The following is a 13,662-nucleotide window of genomic DNA, read 5'->3' on the forward strand; positions in this document are numbered from 1 at the left end:
GGCAGTGAATCCTGCAGACCCCAGAACAGCATCACTCGACTTGCCCAGAGTCTGGGGGAGTGGAAGGACTGTCCCCTCTGTGGCAGATGTTACCTCTCTTTAAAGTCGTCCGCACCCGCCTGGATATTCTCTGTCTGAAGCATGAGCCGGGCATTTTCCAGGACTGCCTCGCCCACCTAGAAAGATCACACACATCAGAGGATACGAGGCCACTGGACCGTCTTCCCTCCCTTCCCACCGTGACTTGCACCGGGCAGAGGTTCTGGGGAACTTAGAGCACCTTTCTTATAGCAAATATTTTTAGAATTCAAGTGTCTCTCTCCAAAAAGGTGGGGAGGAGATAAACAATAAAGCATAAAATCTGGATGTCTTTTAAGGGCCTTTAGAGTTGGATTTTTAGAGCTAAAATATTATTCAAAGGCAGATTTGTTCATTGCCCCTGTCATAATGCAGAGCTTTCAACTACCAGTGAAGTTTCTGGCTCCTTAAATGAAGATTCCCTGGTTTGACTTAGTGGCTCTTCACATTTTCTGGTCATGGATGTCCTTGAAAAGCTGATGAAATCTCTAGTTCAGTGCTGCCCAATAGAACTTTCCGTGATGATGGAACTCTTCTATGTCCGCACCATCCATCACAGCGCCCTGACATGGCTACTGAACACTCACCATGTGGCAAGGATGACTGAGGAACTAAAAATTTAATATTATCTAAATTTAATTTATCATTATTTTTTATTTTTAAAGACTTTTTTTGACACACAGAGAGAGATAGTGAGAGCAGGAACACAAGCAGGGGGAGTGGGAGAGGGAGAAGTAGGCTTCCTGAGGAGCAGGGAGCTCGATGCGGGGCTCGATCCCAGGATCCTGGGATCATGACCTGAGCAGAAGGCAGACACTTAACTGACTGAGCCGCCCAGGCGGCCCAATTTATTGTTATTTTTAATAGATTTTGGGGGGGTGGAGAGAGAGAGCACACATGAACTGGGGGGAGGAGGGCAGAGAAACAGGGAGAGAATCTTAAGTAGGCTCCACGCTCAGCACAGAGCCCGACTCGGGGCTCGATCTCAGGACCCTGAGATCATGACCTCAGCCAAAGTCAAGAGTCTGATGCTTAAACGACTGAGCCACTCAGGTGCCCCTGTTTAAATTTAATTTAAATTTGAATAGCCACCTGTGGCCAGTGGCCATCATATTAGCATGGTTCTAGAATTTTATCCACTGTCAAAACATACATATGGGGGCGCCTGGGTGGTTCAGTTGGTTAAGCAACTGCCTTCTGCTCGGGTCATGATCCCGGAGTCCTGGGATCGAGTCCCACATCGGGCTCCCAGCTCAGCGGAGAGCCTGCTTCTCCCTCTGACCCTCTCCCCTCTCATGCTGTTTCTCTCTCTCTCTCTCTCTCTCAAATAAATAAATAAATAAATAAAAATCTTAAAAAAAACATACATATGAACATAAACACTGTGCATACAGTTGGGGGTTTCATGGAGCCACGGAGTGGTTTTTCAAAACCAGCTCCCCAAACCCTACAGAATGTACCCAAGATTTTGTTTTTATTTAGGTATGGTGAGGCGAACAGATCAGGAGATGACTGACATTGAAAAGATGTTACTCACAGTTCCCAAGGGGAGGGGCAGCCCCACCATGCAGGGCCAGAGGAGGAAGTACCAGGGTTGGTTGCAAAAGGTTGAGAGGAAAGCGTGGGCAAAAAGCCTTTATTGTAGTTTTCATGGGAAGGAACTGGTGAGGCAAGGTAAACAGTCGAGCAGGTTTAGGACTGGGTAGTTTGGAGAATTTCAGCCGTCTCTGGGCCCCTGGGGTGGTCTCCAGCCACCTGGGATGCTTGGGGCAGAGGAACACTGCCTCCTGGAGTGTAAGAGCCAGAAAGAGGAGGCGGGTGGGGGTATGTGCTCAGGATCCGCTGGTCTGCACAGCAAAAGCGTGGCAAGTGGTTTACTATCTCAAAGGTTCGCTAGCTCTGCGAGGGGTGGTCTCACCCTAACAGCGAGGCCCCAGATGCCAGAGCATGAAGAACACAGAAAAAGTGAAAATAGAGTTAATATTGTTGAATATAGTTATTCCAGCCGGCCATGGCTACCTGAGGCGTCCCTGAGGATTGACTTTGGCTGCTCTGGCCGAGCCCTCTCCTCAGCCTCCTTCACACAGCGGCAGTCCCCACATTCGGGAGCCCCCTTTCCCGTCTTTGGATGCCACTTTGCCAATGCCATTTTTCAGATGACAAACTCGACGCCAAAGGCAATCACCCTGCTCGAGTTCTCACAATGATGCCCATGGCAAATGCCTCGTTCTAGTGCAGGACACCGAATCATAGCGGGTGTCTAGACTGTGGGCTGGAACACGACTGCTTTGGAAAATAAAAGGCCTATCAGAATCAAGAGAGACACTCATTGGGGAGGATTGTTTTCTGTCTTTTTCCTGTAATGGGACAGCCAGGACTCCTGGTCCCTCTTTGGGCTGCATCACGGAGATAAAGAGCTACCTTGCCCACTGGCACGAGGAAGGTCACCAAACCAAACCAAACCATCTCCCATGCCCATGTCCTGAGCTTTCCCTGCCGAGCCCCGTAAGCTGAGTGGAGCTGAGCAGATTGTGGGCCCAACCCTGAAGGCCTGGAGAACGTCGGTGGCCGAGCACTCTGCGGTCAGGCCTGCAGAAGAAATGTCAACTGCACTTAAAACTGTGGGACCTGCACATTGGCCACCTGGTCCCCTCACATTTATGGTTGAAGCAGATGCAAATTAACTTCACCTCTCTGATCATCTTATCTGTCTGGGAGTGAAGGCAAGATGAATACCAAATATGAATATGTACTGTCACTAGGCTGATGCTGTGAATACGAGCACACTTGCTCATAACCCTGGAACCACTCCTGCCCTCTTTTCTCATAGGAAAGAGTACGAACCAACGTCAGAGTTGCACTGCAGGGTGAACTTTAAGCGCATGGCGTGCTGGGAAGGCCAGCAGGGGACCACCTCTCCTCCCCTTCTCTCTCCTCTGCCCAAACACAGCCGACTCCTACCATCAGCACATGATGACGGTTTCCTCTGTGGAACATGACTTAACACCATGTCTCCTGTCTGTCACAGCCGCATCGGTGCGAATTGGTGTGTGAGATCAGGTGGTCTGGAGGGACTAGGACTCAGGATTTGTAAGTTTTGCTGGAGAAACAAAAGATGCCTTCAAAGCATACAATTCAATGGAGGAGAAGAGCCGGGCTGAGTGCTGTGGGGAGGGGCTGCCAGAAGCCAAGGTCGACATGGCTTTGTCCCGAGAGGGATGCTACAGGCAGGGGCAAGGGTGGGTTCACTGCCGGCTGGTGTTAATTCGAACTGCTCTTGGCTTGGAGTGCAGCTGCCTTAAGTTCCCTCCCTGGAACTGTCTTGTTCTCGCCTCCATGTGGAGGAGTCCTCAGCACACTTGGAGACACCAGTTGTTCTCCAAGTGTGGCCCCTGGGGCAGCAGCATCAGCACCACCTGAAGCCTGTGAGGAAGGCAAACTCGCAGACCCTACCTCAGATGTCTGACTCTGAGGCTCTGGAGTGGGGCCCGACAATCCGTGTTTGAACAGCTTTCCAGGGGCTCGCAGCGCGCACGCGGCTTGGAGAACCCCAGCTTTGCACGGACCTGCCTCCAGTCCTGCCCGTGCTGCCTCCCGGGCTGCTCCCGGCATTTCTCCATGTCCTTGCCTGTGACAGTGCCTATTCCTAGAACACCTCGTTTTACCACCTCACGCCCCTAGGCCTTGCCGCTGACAAGCCCTACCCCACTTTAATGCTCATCTCAAACGTGCCTTCCTCTGCAAAGCTTTTTTATTTATCTGCTCACCCATTCTTGCATTCATTTCTTCAGCACGTTGTTTCCTCTGTGCCGGGCTCTGTGCTGGTTGTGGGGGAATCAGCAGCGACTGGAGGGGGTGCAGTGAGAAGGATAGGCAAAGGCCAGATCCAGGAGGCAGGGCCTCGGGAGCAAGGGAAGGAGGTGGGATTTGCTGGGAAGCCCGTGAAAGGTTTTGAGCCAGGCACAGGTGTGATCTGCACGGTCGGTGGGTCCCCTGAGTCCTGAGGGAAGGGGAGATTGTCGGACACAGGGGACCGTGCCGAGGGCCCAGCCAGGAAGCTCTGCAAAAGCCCCAGGGAGTTGGTGGCTGCTTTGACTAGGGCGCTTAGAGGGGCCACGAAGAGAAGCAGACAGGTTTAAGACTTATTTTGCCGAAGGAACAGATGGGTTTTGGTGACGGAGCAGTTGCAAAAAGAGGGAAAGAAAAGAATTAAGGATGACTTCTAAGTTTTTAGCCCCCACTCCTGGGTGCATGGCGCCTTGGCTGACTCTCTTCTTCCCCTCGTTGGATCAGTCCTGCATCGGAGTCACACCCTGAGCTGCGTACCACACTGAGTAGACAATGACCTCATTCACGAACCCAGTTCCTCCACTCAGCGGCTTGGGCCAGTTGCTTGGATAATTCTAAGATTCGGTCCCCTCATCCATAAAATGAGGATGATACTGCTCCCTACCTGCCAGGGAGGCTTCAAGGATTAGAGGGGCCACTGCAGGTAAAGCGCTCGGCCGGCTGCCAGGCACCGAGTAGGTGTTCCGCGCACGGCGGCTATTATTATCACTGCTATTTGCCTTAGAGCAGAGCACTTGTGATGGTCCAATGGACCTGATGCGTGTGTGCAGTCTGGCATCGTTCCTGCTCCTCCCCCAGGCAGCTGAATGAAGACTTCCATCTAGTGGCTTGGTTTTTTGTTTTTTTGTTTTGGTTTTTCCTGCCCATAGTCATTTGATAAAAGCCCTGGTCCCTGGTACTATGATGATGAGGATCGTATCCCTTCCTACTGCTATTTCCTTGCTATGGCTGTAGTTACTAAAATAAATGATGCTGGTGGGGGCAGGCGAGGAATTTGATCGTTACTGTGTTTTTAAAAAGGTGAGGACAAGCAGCATTTTTAGAAGGGTTATCATTTGGGCCCAAGGGTACAACTGATGCTTTATTTGGAGTTAAAGATCTTGGCATCCCAGCAGCTAGAGCTGCTTGTGTGGGGAGGAGGTGGGCAAGACTGGGCCCCTTGGGAAATTAGACTTGACGGGGGCCGTGGCAGGGTATAAGAGTCCCCGGAAACCCTTTACACATTTATTTGACTTTCAAGTTTAGGACGAATGCTCAGCATGACTTGTTCTAGTAATAAATGAGCAAGAAGTCATTATCTGTCCCTAGTACCCCACTGAAACTGTGTCTTTGCCATGATGGCGAAGACCGCCATGTTACCAAGCTGGACGGATGCTCCTCTGCACTCATCTTGACCTGCCGGCCACATTTGTCACGGAAGATGGACTTTTCTCTCTTGGCCTCCATGATGCAGCTCTCTCCTGCTCTTCCTTCTACTTCACTGGCAATTCTTTCTCAGTCTACCTCACTAGGTCTTTCTCCCTCATCTGACCTCCACGTGCTAGATTTTCTCAGGTTGGGTCATGGGACTTGTTCTTTTCTCCCTAAGTGACCTGGAGCAGTAGGGTATCAGTTGAATTAATGAGCCCAGCATTAGCACCGCCTCTCCATGGAGAACCAAAGCAGGGAAGACGTGGTTCCCACTCTCAGGAACACCCAGGTTCCTACCTGGCTCCGACATGAGATCACCTCCAGCACCTCCCTCTCCCTCACTTCCCAGGTCAGAGCACCACTGAGCCTCTGCCCCAGTGTGCCCTGGTTCATTCCTGCCACACTGCCCAGCCTTGGTTCGAGCCCCAGTCATCTCTCTGGTGGTTTTACCTGATTGTTGCTACCCAGGGATGGAGAGTACGAAGCCCAAGTCCACTGAGTTAAGATCGCGGCTACAGGTGGAGTTAGGGAGCATGTCATAAAGTCTAGATGGAGAGGTTGAACCATCTCGAGCATAGTTCATCCCTGAATGCAGTCACAGCCATTGAGGATCCAGGGAGGATCAGGGACACCTGAGGGCTGAGGTTGGGTCTTACTTCGGGAGGCCAGGACGGTGGACATTTCTGCATCTGTACTGCAGATAAATGACCTCATCATCGAACTGTGCTCTGTCTGAAGAATGTCTTTGTAGAAGGGGTCAGGTGAGCATGGAGTGAGGGGCCAGAACGGGTGGGTGGTGTTATGAACCATTTGGGGGCAATCAGGAACACCCTGCTCCCTACAGGTTGCCCTCTGTCTTGATGAGGACAAACCTTAGGCCTCCCCTTCCCCGGAAACCTCTGCACGCCTCCCAGGACTAGTTCTGAGCGTACCTCGCATCCTGCCCGCAGCTCCCTGGGAAATAGGAGGGCCTGATTTGGACGGCAGCCACCAGTGCTGGGCACTGAAGAGTAGCCTCCTACCTCATCCTGGGTGTATGTATCCCAAAGCTTTCTTTGTCATGAGCCAGCCCTTCAGGGCCTACTTTTCTACAGACATCCTAACAAAATCTGAGTTTTGCGTGCTAGGCACATCAAGATACGTGACGCCGGGAGGCTCTGCTGGGGCAGCCAGCTGATTGAGGTCTCTCTTTCTTTCTTTGCTAGATTGAGAGCAAATGCGTTCCAACCTCCCATTCCCTTTTTTACTGCAATGACTTACTAAGATGCAAATTTGAGCTCACATTTATTCAAGAGGGTGCTCTTGAACAAACCCGCACGATTTGGGCTTTAGCTCTTCTTCACTCTCCTGCTGCAAACTGAAGTATTTTTCTAAACAGACTCAGGTCTTTCCAGCTTTCAGAACTGTGACTCCTGCTGCTGCCTCTGTATGTCATGACCCAACATGCCACCCGGCCGCCGTGCTTTCCTTCTTTGCCAGGTGAACTCTTAACCATCCTTCAAAACCCAGCTCAGGCCGCACTGGGCATCCCCTGTATGCCCCAGATCCCCTGTGGGCATATCTCTATCACTGCAAGTTGTCCTGCTGTATGTTATTCTGACCTTTTCAGTTCTCCCCACCACTGACCTGTGTGTTCTTGGGACGGGGACAGCCTCGCATCTCTGCCTCCTCAGCCCCCAGCTCAGTGCCTGGCACGTGGACACTAGATGTTCAGGGACTCAGTAGGTGAAGTAGGCTAGCTGAGTGAACACAGACAGGTAAGGCACGACATACTTAGATGTGTGGAGCTAAGTAGAAGATGCCTGAGAAGAGCTCAAAATCTAGAGCCAAACTTCATAAAACCCAAAATAGAAGCAACCGAACAAATCAAACCCGAACATTTTTACCACACTTCCACACTTTATGCCATGATCAGCTCTTTGCAGTCAGGCTGTCATTTAACCCCTGCGCCCAACACCAGTGGCCATACAGAGTGGGTGCACACTCGGTCTGCAGATGAGGAGCCGAGACCCAGGAGTTCAAGTGACTTGCCCACAGCGCCAAGTGGCCCAGCTGAATTTCATCCATGTCCGCCGGACTCCACAACCCATGCTTTTTTTTTTTTTCCCCCCTACAAAAACCCCACTCTTTATTATGGGACATTTCAACGAGGTAAAACTATATATAAATGTAGAGAGAGATTGGAATGATGGCCCTCTGGCTCCCCACTTCCATAACTAAAATCTCATGGCTAAATTTAAATATCTCTATTCCTGCTCCCCGCCCTACTCCTGTCTGAGATTATTACATATATATCACTTCCTCTATAAATATTTCAGGAGTCATGCTCTATTTTGAACTTCTGCATTTTAATTTAAAAGGTATCAGAGTAACACATACCTTTGATCATAAAATGAAACAAGGCTGAAAAGAAAGGCTCGTGCAGAAAAACATTCCATGCCCCACATCTGCTCGTCCCACAGCCCCCGTCCCCGCAGCTTCTGCCTTTCATTTGTCCAGAGCTTCCCCCATATTTTTACATATTTTTGATTCCTTGAGTTATCAACCACAGACATCATTTATTGACTTCCCAGCTGACAAATGAAGATTTCACTCACTCACACTCCACCACCCTTTTCCTGTCTTTATTGGCCATCTTGGTGACTTTAACTAAGAAAGCTCTATTTCTTGCTGTGTCATCATGGAGCTTCCCTTTCACATACTCGCGCTCTCTTATAGTCACAGGTGTTTTATTGTCTAAGGTCAAAGAGAAGACATAAAACCAGCTTAATTACTAACCTCCATTACTGACGCCTGTGTGAAATATAGGTCCTTTCTGCTAGGAATTATGACACAGGTGCCCTGGACTGTCAGAAGCTATGGACAGAGAGCCAAATTGTTTTATGTCCCACGTGAGCATCCTCAGGCCTGCAGAATATTGTCAGCTGCCTGATTCTTTCTCGCAGTGCTACCCTCTCCAGGGCATGTCTACACAACCCCCCGTAGCCATCTAGCCTTACCACCACGCTTGAAGCGTGAGTCTGACACTAGGTGACTCCATTTCTTCTCTTGAGAAATGGGGCCGCTCTAGCTTGGTAGTACCCGGCACGCAGTAATCCCTTAATTGGTATTTGTTAAGTGAATAAGTGATGTATGTTTAAAGAGCCAAACATACGAAATAACGATGAAAACCCAATTCACAAGCAGCAGGCTGGCAAACCTTTGGGAAGAGAAGGTGTGGAGAAACGGAGGTCTCACACACTGTTCTGGGAGGGTAAATTCAGATGGCCACTTTGGGAAGCAACTTGGCAATGCCATACAAGAGCCGCTGACAGGCACAGCCCATTCTGCTCCTAGGTACTTGCTGAGAGCAGGGTCAGAAACTTTTTCTATGAAAGGTGACAGAGGAAATATTGTAGGCTTTGTGGGCCTGCAGTTTTTGTCGCAACTACACAACCCTTCCCTTGTAGGATGAAGACAGCCGCAGACTATTAGGACGTGAATGGATGTGACCGCATTCCAATCAAACTGTAGCTATAAAAGCGAGTACCTGGTTGGATTTGGCCTGCTTATAGTAGGATGCCCACCTCTAACCTAGGGAAACTCTCCCATATGTGTATGAGAAGGTTTATGCCCTCTCCTGTTTGTGACAGAGGAAAGTGGAAGCAACCCACATCCATCAACAAAAAAAATTCATAACCTATGGTGTATATACAATGAAATACTACCTGAGTCACCATGAGCAATTGCAAAAACAAAATGAGAATTAAAGAAAGCAAGTTGCAGAGGGAAACACTATGTGGTGGTGAATTTTATGTGTCAACTATTTTATGATGGTCAGATATGGTCAAACATTATTCTAGATGTTTCTGTGAGAGTGTTTTTGGATGAGATTAATATTTAAATCGGTAGACTTTGAGTAGAGTGGATTGCCCTCTGTAATGTGGGGTGGCTTCATCCAGTCAGTTGAAAACCTTAATAGAACAAAGACTGAGTGCCCCCCCCCCACCAACAACCCACCAGGGGGAAGGAAATCGGCCATCAGATAGTCTTTGGACTTGAACGGGGACATTGGTTCTTTCCTGGGTCTCCAATTGGCTGACCCCCTCTTTTTTTTAATCTTTTTTTTTTTTTTTTTAAGATTTTATATATTTATTTGACAGAGAGAGATAGAATACAAGCAGGGTGAAGGGCAGAGGGAGAAGCAGGCTCCCCGTTGAGCAAGGAGCCGGATGTGGGACTTGATCCCAGGACCCGGGGATCATGACCTGAGCCGAAGGCAGACGCTTCACCAACTGAGCCACCCAGGCATCCCCCGGCTGACCCCTTAACCTGGAGCATCTAGCCTCCATTATCCTGTGAGCCAATTCCTTAAAATAAATCTCTTTCTCTCTATATAAACATCCTACTGGCTCTGTTTCTCTGGAGAACCCTAATACACAGTATGATACAACTTAATATAAAGTTTAAGATCATGCAAAACAATCCTATAAAGGGTTTATATACATATATGGTAAAACTGGAACAACATTGGTGGGAATGATAAATGCCAAATTTAGAGCAGTCGTGGCCTCTGGGGAGGGGAATGGAATCAGGACAGAGCACAAATGAGGTTTCCATTGAAATCTTTGGTTTCATGTTTAAATATGAAAGGTCTGTAGCAAATAACATTAAGGTTGACAATTCTGGATGCTGAGCACCCATTTTTATATGTTTGGAATAGTTCATAATTAAGAAGGAAACAATGAGCTAACATAAAGAAAACAACTAGGAGAAGCAATGTAGCACAGTGAATGTTATGTGATAGGTCCCTAACGTGCAGAGAGGGAGACTGGCTGGAGAAGGCAGGTCAGAGATGGGTAGACGAGGTGGAGGACAGCGGAGAGCCTCTAGAGCTCCAGAGGGCCTCCTTGGGCCGCAGGGATGATGATGGATTGGGACTGGCTGTGCACTCGGGTCCAGGGCCGGGCAGGAGGTGTGGGCACGTGGGAACTAGAACAGCGCGGTGAATGGGCGGAGGCAGTGCGCAGTGGCTTCGCAGGTGTGGGTCCGCCGTGGGGTCATGGTCACAGTCGCTGGAGCTCTCCCAGCACTTTGTATTTACCCTAAGGGGGCCCTTCAGAAATGGTTATTCCCGATTTCCTTCTGACAAGATTTGATTCCTGGGTGCTGGCCAGAGTCAGAGGAATTCGTCTTCTCGCTGGAGACTTGTTGAGGCTTAAACCAAATTAGGAGCTCTTCTTTCCTATTTCAGGGGTGGCTGCTGGAGCAGACACTCAGTGCTCAGCCCTGCGGGGGTTTTAAAACACTTTTGTACGCCCCCAAGTTCTGCTGCTTTTCTCTTCCCACAACCTGCACTTGGGTTCTGCTTCTTGGGAATCTGTCAGGGGACAAGTATGCTTCTCCACCTCCTGCTTTGCACCCCAGAAGCCCTCAAGAATGCCTCAAGCCTTGGTCTGTCTAGGGCAGAGCTGGGCACACAGGTTCTGGAACCAAACTGCCCAGGTTGAAAGTCTTGTCTCTATCCCTGCGTAGCTGTGTGACCTTGGGAAAAATTATTTAACTGCTCTGTACCTCAGTTTCCTCATCTTCAAAAAAAAGGAGTCATAAAAGTATTGGCTTTGGGGGGCCTGGGTGGCTCAGTCGTTAAGCGTCTGCCTTAGGCTCAGGTCATGATCCCAGGGTCCTGGGATCGAGCCCCGCATCAGGCTCCCTGCTCCGCAGGAAGCCTGCTTCTCCCTCTCCCACTCCCCCTGCTTGTGTTCCCTCTCTCGCTCTCTGTCAAATAAACAAATAAAAATCTTAAAAATAAAAAAAAAGTATTGGCCTCATAGGGTTGTTGTGAGGTTGAGTGGAATTAAGATATGCAAGAACTTCAGAACACATAATAGGTGCACATAGTAGGTGCCCAATAAATGTCAGCTGTGTCCCTCTCCACTAGAGATTAGCATGGAGGGAGCAGAATGACAGCACTGTTTAAACGGCGTTTCTCTCTTCCCCACACTTGTTTAAGGTACACGCCCGTGGGAGACATAGAGTGTTAGAGCAAGAAGTAAAGAGCTAAACTGTGGGCTGCCTCCCACATGGGACGTGGGGTGAGGCCTCTGCAGAATTCTCTGCCATCACCTTCCAGGAAACCTCAACTCAGCAATTTCACAACACAGTCTTAGAATGCAAAGGGCTCTTGGAGATCATGAAAGATGAAGACCCGAGGCCCAGAGAGGTGTGGTGGCTTACCACAGGCCCCGGGGCAGGTCCTTTGCCCTTGAGAGTCCAGTAGCAAGGACTCATGGGGAGACCACAGGCTGTGATCAGAGAGACAGGGCCTCAGACCCTGTCTTTGTCACTTGGGGACTACAATGCTCTACAAGTCTCCCTATCTAGGAAATTTTCTGTCTAGGGTTGCAAGACGATTAGGAGAAATATATGTGTTACAACACGATGGTAACTGGGCTGGGAGGTCCTGCACTCCTCGACGAGGCCCCAAAGGGGCACCCATCCCGGGCACAGAGGTGGAGCCTGCAACAGGCATGGCGGCCTGGGCTCATTTGAGAGGGCTCCTGCCCAAGAGGGCAGCCTGCAAAGGTGAGGGGCGGCCTGGGGGGCAGCAGCTGAAGGAGGGGCTTCCCCTTGCAGGGGGCCCAGTAGGGGAGTCTTAGAAGAACCCAGAAAAGGGTCCCTAAGAAAAAGAATCTGGTTTAAACTTTAGCCAGACCCAGAGGCTGCGAAGCCACCTCACAACAGCATGTCTCAAGGAAGAACTCTCCAGTCGTCTTTCCCTCTCCTTTCCCCCTGCTTGCACTTTGGTCAGGTTGAAAGAGCAGTGGGAAGTGAGGGTAGGAGGACTGCAAGAAAGAGCTGGCTGCTGGGCCTGTCCTGGGAGAAGGGGGGACATGAGGGTTGACGTGTTGAATAATATACCGACTAGACCTTATATTTACTGGCTTGAGACTGTGTTTTGTGACTTAAAATGAACATGGAATTTTTAGTTACTGACAAGTGATCAGGAAAGTCATGAGACCATCTGTGTTTTCAACCAGGGGTAGGAGACAGTATTTACCTCCCAATGAACAGGTCAAAAGGGACCTTGGAAGAGGTTCTTCTCAAACCAAAGCTGTTTCTTTCCTTTTTTTTTTTTTTTTAAGATTGATTTATTTGAGAGAAGGAGAGTGAGAGCGGGAGGAGGGGCAGAGAGGGAGACAAGCAGACTCCCCACTGAGCAGGGAGCCCGACTTAAGGCTCGATCCCAGGACCCTGAGATCATGATCTGAGCTGAAACCAAGAGTCAGGTGCTTAACCGACTGAGCCACCCAAACCAAAGCTCCTTTTGTAACTATCTCTTGAGTCCTTCGTTTCAATGTATAGTTGACATCCATCAGATGCCCAGCACTGTGCTTGGCACGAGCAGGCACTCAACAATGTGTGGATTTAATGACTCATCATCCCTCTTAGACCTCAGGTCCTGGAGTCTGAGAATTTTGCTGTGTTCTATTTGAATTCCCATAGTTCCTGGTACACAGTAGACCCACTCTCAATGCCTGATGAATGAACATAATAAAACTGAATTCTGTGCCAGCCCCACAGCAGCTACCATGACAAATATTACCCTGTCAAGACTGCTGGTAAGGAGGGAGGCAGGGCCAACGCATGCCAACATCACTAACGATTCTGTACTTACATGTGACACTAATTACACCCACGGACTGAGAATCTGCAGCCTAATCTCTGACACTGACAAAGCCTTTTCCCACTCACGTTATTCTCCTTAAATTTCAAAAAGGTCAGGGCCATGGTGGCAGGTATAATTATCTCCCTCTTTTTGCAGATAAGGAAGTTGCAGGTGGGAGAGATTAGGGACCTGGGTGAAGCATTTGGTGAGTTGAGACTGGGAGGAGGTGGCAGACACAGGACTCCTGACTCCAAACGCAAGCTCTGACCTAAAGCCCAAAGTCACAGAAAATGCAACTAACAGAGAAAAGGAGGGGTGGTTTCTCCATCATAAATGGAAGCAGGAGAGAGTAAGAGCAGACTTGCTGGCTAATATATGCGAAGTCTCAGGGCATGGTGAAATTTTATGGTTGATTTATAATCCTCAGAAAATCGGGAGCCATCATGGAAATTCTGACCTAAACAGAGAGACAGCAGGGCAGCATGAACTGCGTGGCTGGCCTTTCAGTCAGGGTGGCATTGGCAGCAAAGGGATGGTGGTAGGTGTCCAAAACTTAACACAAATGACTTTTTCAAACGTGGGTGACTAGGTATGCAAGATAGTGCTCAGGGCAGCTAGAAGGTGGCGCCATTTGCCAAGAGAACTGGGTCAGAGACAGCAGTGTGGGACTCCCCCCA

General features: G+C 49.5%; 1 protein-coding gene across 1 annotated transcript in view; it reads right to left on the minus strand.

The window, feature by feature from the left end:
* The window catches only part of BFSP2 (beaded filament structural protein 2), a 66,980-nt gene that overhangs the window by 29,831 nt on the left and 23,487 nt on the right, over positions 1-13,662 (minus strand). Inside the window, exon 2 of the mRNA XM_036066815.2 lies at positions 94-176. Coding sequence (XP_035922708.1) covers positions 94-176 — 83 coding nt within the window. The remainder of the gene's footprint in view (positions 1-93; positions 177-13,662) is intronic.

This window comes from Halichoerus grypus, chromosome 1, assembly GCF_964656455.1.
Source record: "Halichoerus grypus chromosome 1, mHalGry1.hap1.1, whole genome shotgun sequence".
Classification (NCBI taxonomy): Eukaryota; Metazoa; Chordata; class Mammalia; order Carnivora; family Phocidae; genus Halichoerus; species Halichoerus grypus.